This window comes from Falco cherrug, chromosome 3 (assembly GCF_023634085.1).
Source record: "Falco cherrug isolate bFalChe1 chromosome 3, bFalChe1.pri, whole genome shotgun sequence".
Taxonomy (NCBI): domain Eukaryota; kingdom Metazoa; phylum Chordata; class Aves; order Falconiformes; family Falconidae; genus Falco; species Falco cherrug.
In genome coordinates this window covers 114,502,633-114,516,610 of record NC_073699.1, presented here as the reverse complement: position 1 = coordinate 114,516,610, position 13,978 = coordinate 114,502,633, and the positions used below count along the sequence as shown (strand labels likewise).

The following is a 13,978-nucleotide window of genomic DNA, read 5'->3' as shown; positions in this document are numbered from 1 at the left end:
CCCCAGGACATTGTGTGCTAGCCTGACAAAATCAGGCCACTGAGGAGGGAACAGCTGATCCCAGGCTGAGCCTAAAGATCAGCATCCCCAAGCAGGGCACGCTGCAAGAGCAGGTGGGGATGTCTGCCATGGTGTCACCCTCTACCTTTAAACAAGAGACGGTCTCCAAGGGAATTAGAGCTACTTGTTCTCCTCTGCACAGCCTGGAGAAGTAGAGAGCATCAGCCTAAGCAGATAAACGTTGAGTTCAAAGTCTAAGGATTTATCAACTCCAGTTACAGCCTTCACTTGGCTCTCCTTAAGGAAATAAAGCAGCTTTAAATGACCTGAAAATACTAAGTCTGAGATAAGCAACCAGGTAAAACAAGACAGAGGAGCTGGAAGGAGGAGCATGGACAGCAGGGGATAGCTTACAGCTGCCACAGGGACTGTCCACAGCCAGCTTCTGCAAGAGGAACAGCCCAGCTTCCATCATCGTCCTTGTCAGGGAACGAATCCACCGTGGGCAAAAATGTTCAGAGTGTCCCCAGAGCATGAGATTCAGGGAAGAAGGTTGCCCCTGTGGAGAAGAGTCTGTCCAGCAAGGCATCCAAACTCTTCCCAAGAGGTCTTCCCCATGCACTGCATTAAGGGGTGCAGACAGTGAGATGACGGGAGATCACAGCTTTCTGAGCCCTCCTGAAGTCTGAGAGGAGAGACTCTGGTTTGGGACCAAAAGGCAGCTGGCCCAGGCTTTGGGTCAGGACACAGTGCTTGCAGAGGATGCTGTGATGCCATTAATCTTCTTGCAGGAACACCCATGCAGCACTGCGGAACGGTGACAGCCAGCTGGGTAATGTCAGGATCCAGACGACAGTCTCATACAGAGGCCAGGAAGGGGCCTGGGGGGAGATGTTAGGACATGGAGCTGCGTGGGTGGGAGCCTCTGGAGGTCTCTGGCTCTGCACGTGTCTCAGAACAGGGCAAACACAGAGCAGGCTCCTCCAGGCTGCCTCCAGCTGAGCTCTGAACACTTCGAGCATCCCTGCCCTGACTCCTACTGCTGAACCCTTGAGGACCGAAAATCTCACATCAGCCTTTACCTGTGGCCAGTTCTTGCTGTTTAGTTTGCTCGCTCCTTCCCTGGCACAGGCTCACTCTCCCGTCTGGCCAGCCTTCTCAGTACATCTCCCTGGCCTTGGGCAATTCCCTTCTGTGCCTCCCTTTCCCTCACCTGGGCTACTGGCAGCTCAGGCAGCCCCCACCAACCTCAGGGCTTGTCCAGGCACCCAGCACGGGCGGTGGGATGGGAGCTGCTGTTACCGCCGGTCCCAGCTCAGCACAGCACCATCTCGGGAAGGAAGCAGCATCTTTTCCTTCCTGTTCTCTCCAAGAACAAGGAAGAGTCCCATCGGCCTGGTGATGAACAGAGGACGCAGGGTACGAATAGGGTGCATCAACCTGAGCCCAGGGAGCAAGCACAGCCCCACTGCAGCCTTCCCGCAGCCCCTTGCTAGCCATGGCTGCCGCTGTTTGCTGATGCAGAGGTGCTTATTTATTTAAACTTTTTTTGATGCAAAGGTCCAACAAATCAAACATTGCTGCTTCAATGCAAATGGCAGAAGGCTAAGTGGTGTTATCTTTAATTACCGTCAGTGTCAAGGGGAACAGCCGAGTAGTGGCACGGGGGGGGAGGGGGGGAGGGGGGGGGGGGCAGGCTGTAACTTGTATTCCTATGGGGACACCTAGTGGCCACGGCGACATATTGCAAGTATTGCGCATCCCGGCACCGTGTAACAGGGATGGGAAGCCCGGCTGGCAGCCCCCTCGCCCTCTTGGAAAGCAGCTTTTGCACTGCTGATGCTGCCCCCCCCCCACCCCCCCACCCCCCGCCTTCCCTTGCTGCTGCAAAGAGCATTCTTCATCCTACTGCCCTAATCCTGCTGCCTGCAAAAGAACTGCGGGGTTTTGTCCCAGGGTCTTGCACCCTGCCGTGGTGAAGGGCTCCCCCAAAACCAAGTCCCACCATGGGTTCCTTACCAGGCTCCATCCAGCACAGTGCGGAGCAGGGGATGTGCCCTAAGAGCAGAGCCTGGCACAAGCCTCAGGCTTCTCTGGGCGCCCAAGGATTTACAGGCTGGCAAGGGATGTCCCCCCGTGCTGGGGGCTGTGTTGCGTGAGCCCCCACTGAACACACCAGGGTGTGGCATGGGGAAACAGAAGGAATGGAGTCCCAGTGCTCCCAGTTCAATCCATGTGGCACCAGGCAATGGCTGCTCCCGGTCCCTCTCCACATCTGGATACATCCTGTGGTCCAACACACTGTCAGAAATGCCAGCCTGACTCCTGCATGGCATCGGCCTCATCCAGAGCTGCCTGTTCATGCAGTACATGGCCGAGGCCGCGGCTGGTCACCTGGAGCCAGGTGCCCCACAGGGCGGGTCTGTGTCCCACCACTCAGCTGTATGCGCCCAGCGGGGGGGCCTTGGTCCCACCAGCTGCTCTGCGGAGGGGGCATCCCTACCCCTCGCTGCTGTACCTGTTGTCCCAAATGTCTTCTGCTCAGGAAAACTTACCTGAAGAGAACAAGCACAGTTTTTTTTAATTTTCTTTATGCCCTAAAGCAGCCAGCTTCATGCAGGCCAGGAAGCTGTACACATTTTAAAGCCAAGATCCTTTCCCTCTCACATCTGTCACCCTCCCTCTTACACACCCAGCCAGCTATCTCCCTATTTCCTGAGCATTTGGTATTCCAAGGCTTTCCAGAATAGGCTGGGGATATGGAGAAACTGGACACTTTGCTAAGAAATGTGACCCAGTATGACCCTGTAGGGTGTGAGGGTGTAACCCAGGCCTGCCCTCACAAGCCCCCAGTGCCCACCTGCAGGAGTACTGGTGCTCAGCCTAGCCACTCTGAGTGGCCAGCGCAGAGACAGAAGCATCTCGGTCCCCTTGGTACACTCTGACCACCAGGAACATGCAGGTTTGATCCTGTTTCAGCCAAACTGCCACCAGCCCTCCCAGCCCAGCTCCTGGGGTCTGCAGTGTGTCATCTCAGATGGTCCATTTTAAATTTTGCTGGTTTAATGCCAGTCCCATCTCACCCTCCCCCTAATTCTGGTTTTGGGTACAGGCCCCTGAGACATGAAAAAAAACAGCTTTCTGTCCCTGGCTTGTGAGTTTTCTCACTTTGTTCAGTGATTACTACAAGGAAACAGCCTGTGGGTTTGATAAGTTTCCATCACTGTCCTACACACTAAGAATATTGCACGTCAGTTCCATCTGTCTTTCGACTTCTACTATCGTATTTCTCTTCCCACACTGATGTCTACCTTAAATTTTCTTTTCCCCTTTCACCTGCTGCTATTAAGATCTTCTACATATATAGTTGAAATTAATTCTTTATTTCCCACAGTAGTCCTTGCTATCAGCTCTAGTGGTAGCACCAGTAATTACTTTCTTCCTATTAGCTTGTGAGACATTGTGGCTAATTTGTGGGTACGCTGATAAAAACCAGAAGTATCAGGTGATTACACTGCAGGTTGACTGCATGAAAGGTCAGGCAGTGATTTCCCCCACGTAGGTGGTTTATTCATTAGATTCCTTTCTGGAAGGTCTAGCAACAGAGTCCCTGAGACTGTGGAGCCCTCCACACGATCTGAGTGCAACCACAAACACCCGTTTGTGTTCCTTGCGATCTGCAGAGATGCCTTTACACACCAGCTCTGGGACAGGACATGCCTGTTCACAACCCAGCCCACATAAGGGCACGCTGTGCTGCCAAGGTTCCTGTTTCCAGCTGACTGATGGATGTGGAGAAGTGGCCCCTTTCCACCTCCTACACCCACTGCCTCTGGGGGTTCTTCCCTTGCTGCACCCTTTGTAAGGCAGGAGAAAGAGCAGGCTGTAGTATGAACCTGCAGCGCTCTGTGCTGCAAACTTCAGCTCCGAGCACAGGAACAAGTTTTTTAGCCTTCCCTCTCTCTCTTTCCCCAAAACGTGGACTTTTTCATCAAAAGGAGGTCACACCAGCTGGGGACAAAGAACTGGGCAGTGCTGGGGTGGGGGGGCAGTCTGTTATGACCCCAGAGACATCACTTGGTCATGTAGACAGGTCCCCATCATCCAGGATGGAGAACCAGAGGTGTGCGAGTGTGCTCAGAGGTGTAGAAGTAACACACCTCATTGCTCAGCTGTAAAATTTCCTGTGTGCCCCGTCCTTCATCTGCTTTAGGAAAGCCCTGGAGATCAAGGACTCTCCCTTCCTGCTCATCCCTCCAGCTCCTTCTACGACGTGGCCTGCTCTGCATCCTGAGGGTTCACTTTCTCCATCCAGAGGAGAGGCATAGCAATCCAACCTCCATCAAAGAACACAGCACTACCTGAGGACAGATAACTGTTCAGCATTTATTGTTATCTCCAGTCTAATCTATGCAGTACATAACAGTGGGAATAGGCCACAGAACAGTAAAATACCACAACAATTGTAAAACTTGCAAAACAGTTCCTGCTATCATTGGTGATTAAAAAATAAATAAATCCAAATGACTATCTGAAGTATAAAGCTACTTACAATTTATTGCCAGAGCTCTGATCCTTAGCAAGTTCATCATGAAAGGAATTACACAGGGCAGTGTACTATGGCTTGTTGAAGCCTCTTCCCAAGTTGAACATAAAATGACAAATAATTATTTGCACAACATAAATTTACAAGCATCTTAAACTGTCTGTTCACTGAATTACCTCAGAGGACTAGGAGAGAGGAAGCTTAGCGCTTTTCACAGGGAACAGTACATTCATACAGGTTTCACTGCCTGGTGTTGCTTGGAGAAAAATCATCATATCTGGTCTGCTACCTACCCATTAATTAGCAGTAATTATATTGTATTAGTGTTACAAATTGCTATTGAAAGATGTTACCAAGCTAGAGGCCCTCAGTTTAATTGAAAGCACTTTATTTGATTACTTATCACCCTGTGTTATAATATCAATGACCTGCAGAAGAAAATTGCTTCCCCAGAGGGATCTTGTTGGCGAGAGCGCTCTGCTGGAAGGCAGAGATCTCCTGCCTCTGGGAGCAGTGGTGGCTTCAGTCCTTCCATGGCACGCTTAGCACCCAAGGAGGAGGTAAGGAAAAAGTGGACAAGGGTTTTTTTGCACACCTGAGGGACAGCATTTTATAAATTACTTTGCCAGAAGATCTAAAGGAACTTGGGACTTGGTGGCAACATGGGGAGGAGGACTGGCGATATATAGAATGCAGTGGCAAAGGTAAGGAAAAGAAGTTCTGTGGCTGCAGGACCATTTTATAACCTCCAGCAAGGAGGCTTTCACTATAAGCCCATCAGTCCACAACTTGGGACACATAATTGGGGTTTCTTTCATTGTTCGCAGCATCTTTTGTTTTCAAGATAAGCACGTAATTAGCTGAAAGAAAATGCAAAGAGAGGCTCATCTAGTAGGTTTCCATCTTGCTGCCGCTGGCGATCCATTAATGAAGTCTAATTACAATGTCAAAAGCCTATGTTCTAGCCCAGTGACTAATTGACTTTGGAAATGCAAGAGCTCTTTTGTTGTTTTAAGCCAGGAGAAGCAAGAAGGGAGGAAAAAATAAAGCAGAACTAAACTAATTAACAATTATCTGTAACACAAAACAAAATATTAGTTACAGAAGCAATTCTGTGCTCTTCATGTATCTTGGCCCTCCTGCCATTGCAGAGCACTGCAGAAGAATTCTTTTCTGTTTACACCTGCAAAGTTTATATGGCCCACTCCTACACCTGGCAGAGGATTTCAGCTGTGTTACGTAGGCCTGGTGACTTGTTGGATGGAAGGGAGGGATGGACAGATATACTTACTCTAGGAAGGACAGCTAGGGAAAGACAGATATAATGTGGTATGCTCTCCATAAAAAAAGAAAACAGGAGCTGCTATGTCTGCAGGTAGGGGCATTTCTTGGCAGCATCCAGGAGTACTGCTCCAAAACAAGGAACTGCGTGATTTAGTCTCCTAGCTCCTTCCCTCAAGGTGGCTTGCAGAGGTTTGAAGGAGCAATACTTGGTATATCAGCCCTTCACATCCCAATTTGAGTCACTAGCCCCTAGGCATGGTCCTTCCAGGATCAGCCTCCTTAGAAAGGGCTGGGGATGGTTTTGCTCCCCAAAGAAATTATTGGTATTGAGTTTTATGGAAGTAGTTGGATTAAAGTGGCCATGGGCAAGGTAGTGTGAATGGATGCAGGTTTCTGTGAGGATGAAGAATCAGCCCTCACCTTACAGGAATTTATCCCATCACCAGAAAAAGCCAGGCAAATGGCTTAAACTGTAGAACGACAATACCTCATCGTGTAGACATTTCCATGGGTGCCATGACAGGAATTAAAAATCAAATCCATCTTTTAGCTCCTGAGACTATTAAATTTTACTTTCAACACATTTAAAGAATAAATAGGCATATGAGAAAATTAACTACAGGAGCTCACTGATGAAATGATCATTGAATGAAATTCATTGATCAGCAGATGTGAAAAAATAACAAATCTCTGTAGTGTTGTATAAAGTGATACAGTCAGGATCTTTCACAGAAAATCCACACAAGCGGGCTTGTGCCAATAAGCCAAGATTATAGTTTGAGCAGCAGTAGCATGAGGACAGAATTGCCTTTGCTTCTCAAGCCAGCAAACTGGAGCTACCTAGAAAAGATCAGCAATATTTCAACTTCACTGCAGCTGTTACTGCTGGGTAGATCAAGGTCAGCCAGACACCACAGCTCTCCAGCAACTACCAATTAGGCCATGAACACTGAAAAGAAAGATCCTTCCAAAAGGTCACAGAATCAAAACACATTGGCAGATTTGTTCCAGATGAATGGAGGCAGCCGTTCCAGAAAGAGCGTAAGGTGGAGGAGTCCATGTTTTAGGCATGTCAGGGTTCTTGTTTAGGACTGGGAACTTCACTCCTGTTCTCTTCTAACACTTATGAATACAGACACTTAAAAAAGAGATTTCTCTCAGGTGGCTTTTACCTTGGTGTGCAGTGACGTCTGTCCCATCCAGAGGATTCACAATGCCTGGATAATCCCTTCCAAATGAGAGATGTTTGATGTAGTGCATCATATTGATCTGAAACGGAAATGCTAATAACTCAAACAACTGCACAGCATCCAAGGGGCAAGGTAAGGAGCTTGAAGTTAATTATTTGTATATTTTTCCAAGTATGGCTCTGGAACAGAGACAGGTCCTCCCTTACTCTGCACGTCCTAACAGTAAACTCTGAAGCACTTGCTCTTCTTTTTTGTATTCATGGCAGATTCCAGGATGCGGACTTTCTCCTTTTCCTCCTGGAAACAGCCAGATGCCGGTGCCCTTACCCCCCACCTACAGCACAGGCTGTTGCACCCACTTCTCTCCCTGCCATGGCAGCACCGTGCTGTCAGCTGCCTCGGTGGCGCTGGTATGGGCACCATCTACTTTCCTCCCAGATCCAGAAGCAGCTATGGAAATACCAGCCTTAGGAAACTGGGGAGCGCAGCTAAGGAGCAAGGCAGTCTCAGGAAGAGGGGAACAGGCTTGCCAAGCAACATGCAGATGTCCCAGAACATCCTTCACAGCCCTGTGTGAAAGCAGGTGCTAGGTTCTGCCCAGACTCGTAAAGCCAAATCCATCTGGGATCAGTACGCTAGGATCTCAATGTGGCAAAGGCAGGGAAATCCAGAAGGAAAACAAGACCAAGAGAACTAGAACATTATCTTGGGAACACTTACATAATCAAGTCCAAAGCTCTGCAGATCGTGAACTGTAATAGAAAAACAGTTTAACAATATAGTTCACACTGTGATAACAAGCATATCCGTTTACCTTATTCTAGCTTATAAGGGAGTTCCTCTCATTTCCATTGAGATCTAAAATGGCAAGAAAATCCCCCGGGTTTCTCTCTTGCTTGCAGTAGGGCACGTGATAGATAAAACTGCTGCAATTCCCCTCCTGACATACACTAGCCACTGCTAGAATGAATGAAAGTATCTTTATTTTGGGGTTACTTCAGATTAGGTATTTTGGTCTTCATCCGAATGTGTTCTTAATCTATGGCAAAAACAAGACCCCAGGGGCAAGGAAGGAAAAATTCACTGTTATCTCTGTCACTACCTGATACACGTAACTCCTCTAACTACTGCAAAACAGAGGCACAACAGATCTAAACTAACAACTGAGCAAAGCACAAGCCTTAATACCAAATGCAAGTTCCCTAATGAAATTATCATCATCTTAGCAACTCTCAGCGGCTCTGCCTATCAATCAGCCTTGTTACAGCTGCCCAGAGAACGCACAGGGAAAGGAAAAGTCTGTGGGGAGAGCCTGAGCAGGATGTTTGCAAACAACTGGTACGACCAAGGTGACTATCACTAGTGCCAGGGTTTGGGGTGGTTGGCCTGCCCTCTCTCTGCCCTTCCTGCATACAGCGCTATGGCAATGCCAGCAGCACCATGCACCCCCAAAGGGAGCTGGAAAACAGGGGCAAGGGGAGGCAACTGATATCTTTTGGTTGGCTACTTAAATTACTTTATGTAATGCCAGAAACATCAGTCTCAGGATGAAAATATAACTTACAACTTGATTTCAGTATTGCTCCTACCAGGTTTGTCCAAAGTCGCACTATCATCTTAAAGTAGCCAGAGGCCATGGTGCATTTTAACACTGGTCAGGAAGTCAGATCTCAACTTTCACCTTTGCAAAGAAAAACATGCTTCAAAAAACGCAGTGTTACTTAGGAGCTGGTGGAGTCAGATCACCCAGTGCTGCTACGTGATCAACAAAGATCAGGAATGCTGCTCCCTTCAAGTGTTTCTGGCACACAGCCTAGCACAAGACAAGCCAGAATGCTGAAGAACCGACCAGAACTAGCCTCTCCTTTAAAACATTTATTCAACATGAGTTGAATGAGTGAACTCAGGTTTTTTCCATTAACATCTTCCGATAAAACACCAGAAGCTTTACCTGCATTTATATAAACCCCTTACTAAACCCAAAGAGATACGCATGCAGAACAGAGAACATACAGTTAGAAAAAGGAAATGCTAAGCTTAAACTGTATTTCCTCCTAATGCTCCAATCTAGGGAGAGCCCTTCCATTTCACAGTTAAAGTGTTCAATGCTCAGAAAGAAGGCTGCAGTCACTGGAATTAAGACAATGGCTCTGCATTACAAAGAGCTCAGAGCTGCACTGGCTTCAGATATTCTGGTGCTGTCTCTGACAAGTGTGCAGACCTGTCACTGCCACTAGCACAGTGGTTTGTGTGCCTGTGCTGGCAACTGCATCAAGGAACTCCTTTGGCTTTAAAAAAGAAATTCCTACTAAAAATTTGGAAATACATGTGAAATGGTGGCCAGGGAAAGGAAAGAAAAGCGAAGTGGCCTTGGGATTACGCTATGCCATTTTTCTTAACGGTTACCAGCAACACCCTGTTTCATGTTGCAGTTAGGGCAAGAGTTAAGTGCCTCAGCTGTCAGTGAAGTGTCAAGCCCCACTGCCTTTTGCACAGACACCAGCGGGGTAACCTTCAGCGAATAACAAAGTTCTACAGAGCACTTGGCTCTGGTGGATCTGCATTTAAACTGGACCTGTTGTCATAGAACAGTCTTTGTCCCGCCATCCTTCTGTTGATGGCCCATTCCTGTCCCACCCTCCCTTCAGACAAGAGTCACATCAGAGAACGCATGCAGCAGGCTGAAACGTGAAGTACTGCTTTATGTGAGGCTGTTCTTGCGGCCAGAGCAGCTCCAAAGTAAGGTTAATCACACAGCTGCAGGAGTGCTTGTGCTGGCACCGGGCAGCCCCCCGGTAGCTGCTCTCCTACAACCCTGCACAGGGTGATGGCAGTTATCAGCTTGAACGCTCGGGCGGTCACATTCCTCAGCACCTGAAGCGTGACCCGAGTACTAGCAAGGCTAACAAGTCTTACAGAGCAGCACCAGAGAAATTCAAGGGCACCCCTTGAGAAAGACCAGTCATTAACTAACCTGTCACACTAGTTACACTGTGTGTGACCCGTTTTAGCATAAATGGAGTTAAGGCTCTCCAAAACATTTCCCCCCAGTGCTCTGCTTGAGAAGTGGGCCCATGTGACCTCATGAGGGTCAAGGGCAAGGTCCTGCATCTGGGTCTGGGCAACTCCCCCCCCCCGCCCCAAATCAATACAGGCTGGGGGATGAAGGGGTTGAGAGCAGTCCTGCAGAGGACTTGGTGGTACCAGTGGACGAAAAAAACAGACACGAGCCAGCAACATGTGCTCACAGGTCAGAAAGCTGACCATGTCCTGGGCTGCATCCAACGATGCATGACCAGCAGGTCAAGGGAAGCGATTCTGCCCCTCTGCTCTCACGAGACCCATCTGGAGCACTGCATCCAGCTCCGGAGTCCTTGGCAAGGGAAAGACATGGACCTGTTGGAGCAGGAGAGCCACAAAACTGATCAGAGGGCTGGAGCACCTCTTCTGAGACGGGCTGAGAGAACTGGGGTTGTTCAGCCCAGAGAAGAGACTCTGGGGAGACCTTATTGTGTCCTTTCAGTACTTAAAGGGGGCTTATAAGAAAGATGGGGACAAACATTTTAGTGTGGCCTGTAGCAATAGGACAAGGCTTAGTGGTTTTAAACTGAAAGAGGGTAGATTCAGACTAGATAGAGAGAAGAAATTTTTTATGATGAGGATGGTGAAACACTAAGAGAGGTTGCCCAGAAAGGTGGCAGATGCCCCGTGCCTGGGAACATTCAAGGTCAGGTTGGACAGGGCTGTAAGCAACCTGATCTAGTTGAAGATGTCCCTGCTTCCTGCAGGGGGGCTGGACTAGGGGGCCTTTCAAGGTCCCTTCCAACACAAACCATTCTATGATTCTGTAAACTACCACTATCGTTCCAGCCACTGTGTATTTATATATACTTGAGGAAGTAGAAGTCCTTCACAACTGAAATTTTACTGTGAAAGTTCTGAATTGCCTTGAAATTCTCAAGAGCTTTTCTCCAAAACACCCCTTCCAGAGATACTGATATTCAGGTCCTGGACCAAACACCGCACCTGAGGTTGTTTTACAGCAGGGCAGCAAAGTTTTGCAGAACAAGTGAGGCTGAGAGACTGCCCAGACACATTCTCCTCCACGTTCTCCCACAACCATGTGGCAGCACCTTCAGAAAACACTTTTCTATTCGTTCCCAATAGTTCTAAACATCTCTAACAAAATTTCACCAATGTCCTCCCTCCTGAAGCAGTGCTGCTGTTACCACAGATAGCAATGCAAAGATGTTCAAAGGAAATTGTCTGAAACACTTGGAAGCTAAAGGTCACAATAAGCAGGAAAAGAAAATACTTTACCATGTACATGAGACTGTTGGAAACTTTTTGCCGGTGCAAAGTGGAAATTTCCAGCTACCTGCAGGAGACAGTAATCTTTCATTAAAAGGCCTTAATCTACATAAATAAAGCAGTCATACCAGCGGTTGGATTTTCAAATCTTTGTTTAAGATAGACAATAAGCAACTCATTGTCATGGGTGACAATACCAGCAAATATTGTCCTAAAAGAGATATGAATTTCCCCTCTTCCTCACAGGCAGTCATGTGGAAAGCCATCATCACATACCGATGTTGACAATAACTGTTCTATGCAGAGTATTTTAGTGGACATAAAAATGGGAAGAAGACAGAATTATGTCTACTGGGAGGGAACTAATTGCTGCTGTAGGAAATACAAAAAGGTATCACAGAAACGGAGTGGAGAAAGTAACTGAGAGGGTCAGCTGGCAGGGGAAGAAAACCCTTAATGCAATAAACAGGGGTCCTATGTATGAAAACAAGCTGTGTTCAAAAATAAAGCACTAAGCTTACCACAAACACACACACTCCCAAAAAAACCCCACCAAACCTCCAAAATCCCCCAAAAGACAAAGGTAATTAGTATTTTAACCTTGAATACGAGAAGGATATAGATATTAGATGTCAGTCCTCCCTGACACTGGCTAGCATTCATACACACCCTCCCCTGGAAGATTTCAATGCATCAAGCTCACATGCTACATTACACCTTTGAATGTCCATGCAAACCTATCGCACATGTTAACTGCGGACCTGATGAGAATGGAGATGCGCAAGTGTCTAACAATGGCCCCCAGAAATTTCCCTAGTGACACCTACCCTTGGACCCTTGCTACCCACAGCACTCCCCTTTGAATCTTTCACTGGGGTGGTGGCCCAACTCTGAGTCATGACCAAAGCAAGCCCAGCGGTAACCACGTCTGCGTGCATTTTTCCTTTACCAGTCAACACTGCTATAGTTGCCATTTAAATAACTGACTGAACATCAAGTGTTACTAACAGAAACTGATAATCGTAGAGTTCCACGAAGATGGGTGTACACTTCCAATCTAACTTGCCACACGTGTGGTGGAAATCAAACTAGCCATATACTTTTTCCAGACAGCAGAAGAAATTGCTTGCTGCATGCAATACAATTTGATCGCTTTCAAAATGCCTCTCCTGGATGAGACTGTTTGCTCCCTGCAAGTTTCTCTTCCTCTCTGTTGATAATATAAGGAGCAAGAGCAACCGGTTCAGACCGAGTGTTGCCAGCCTCCACTGGGATTACAAGTAAGGCAGGAGGCCTACATGTGGTAACAGAATTGGGTACAGAAAAGCAGGGTTTGACCACAGACATTACATTCGTCAGGCCACAGCCTCTGAATACAGAAAGGCTGCTAAGTGACGCAACAGTAAGAACGCTATCACTACACTTCTGTGACAACAGGAGAAGCTCTTGTACCTACCCACTGTTCAACTCTTGGCTTAGTTTAGCCTTTCAGCTTTTAAGAACAGGAAAGTTAAATCCGAGTTACAACAAATCAGCAAATTTAGTTTATACCAATACACAGAACTACACTATCTCCCACAACAGATAGTAAGGACCTCACATTTTAGAAAAACAAAGTCAGGACAGTATTACCATTACATTGCAACACTACCAGAATCATTCCTGGTTTGTATTGAAGTATACCAGTAAGTCATAACATGTAAAAAAACCGCAGAGGAGAGGTTTATGTAGCCAAGGACCACTTACTCCAACTTGTAACTGATAAATCAACTGAAATCTATTAATCGTGTATGCATTAACACACACAAAGCAAACGTAGCAAGACGCAAGTTTAGGCTTAAGGGTCAAGTCAGCAGAGCCTTCCCTGGAGAGAGGCTCTTTCCTCTAACCAGCTTGTCCCATTTGTCAGCCTCCTAGGATTTAAAGATGCAACCAAAGTCAAGTTTTGCCGGAGCAGCTGCTTGATTTCTAGTAGGAAAAGCCTACTCACTCAGCACCTTTGCTCCTGAAATGCATCAATGAGTCCTTGTCCCAATTTCAGAGGGACTAGGCAAAGACTTGCCTCAGAAAACTACAGAGTATAATGTATACACACACACAGGAGCTTGTCTGATCTGCCAGTGTAATAGATTTGTGTCCTATCCGCTCTTCAAGAGTTCGTGGTGTTTAAAATGCTGTGAATTCAGCCATCCCTTGTTCCCACAAATCTCATAGCAGGCATACGGTGATGGAAAGGCTATGAGAGCATCCATCCAAGAATGGCAGAATAGCATCTTACCATGTCTCTCAGCTTCTGGAGTCGCATGATTGGCAGCTTTATCCAAGCGTTGTTTAAACGGCTTGTGCTCTATGCACTGCTGCTGCTCTCCTGTTACATCCATGGCATCGATACTCAAACCTGAAAGCAGTGATCAAACAAAGCTGTTTATCAACACACAAGTGTTATGGCCTGTAGCAAGCTGAGGAAGTGAAAAGACAGAATCTTTCGGCCAGCAGGGTAAGAACGTGCCAAACCAGGAGAGCATGTACAGCTAGGGTCAAGTGACCAACGGAATAAAATGCACGATGCAGCACACTAAATGGCCCTCCCAGGTACGGGGTTTGGTTTGGTGTCCCAGAAGGACCGTTTCCAACTTCCAAGAAAGCA

At 47.4% G+C, this 13,978-nt stretch overlaps 1 protein-coding gene across 9 annotated transcripts in view; it reads right to left on the bottom strand.

Annotated features, from left to right (window-relative positions):
* Window positions 1-1,200: 1,200 nt before the first annotated feature.
* The window catches only part of LOC102054785 (endoplasmic reticulum-Golgi intermediate compartment protein 3-like), a 58,062-nt gene continuing 45,284 nt past the window's right edge, over window positions 1,201-13,978 (bottom strand). For 5 of the 9 annotated variants that reach the window (XM_055705129.1, XM_055705126.1, XM_055705128.1 and 2 more), the window contains 6 exons: window positions 13,610-13,729; window positions 11,341-11,398; window positions 7,741-7,772; window positions 7,003-7,099; window positions 4,553-4,636; window positions 3,549-4,361 (listed from right to left, as the gene is read on the bottom strand). In XM_055705129.1, coding sequence (XP_055561104.1) covers window positions 4,267-4,361; window positions 4,553-4,636; window positions 7,003-7,099; window positions 7,741-7,772; window positions 11,341-11,398; window positions 13,610-13,636 — 393 coding nt within the window. In that variant the 5' untranslated portion in view covers window positions 13,637-13,729 and the 3' untranslated portion in view covers window positions 3,549-4,266. The other 4 variants (XM_055705130.1, XR_008731401.1, XM_055705131.1 and 1 more) reach the window with 4 other exon arrangements.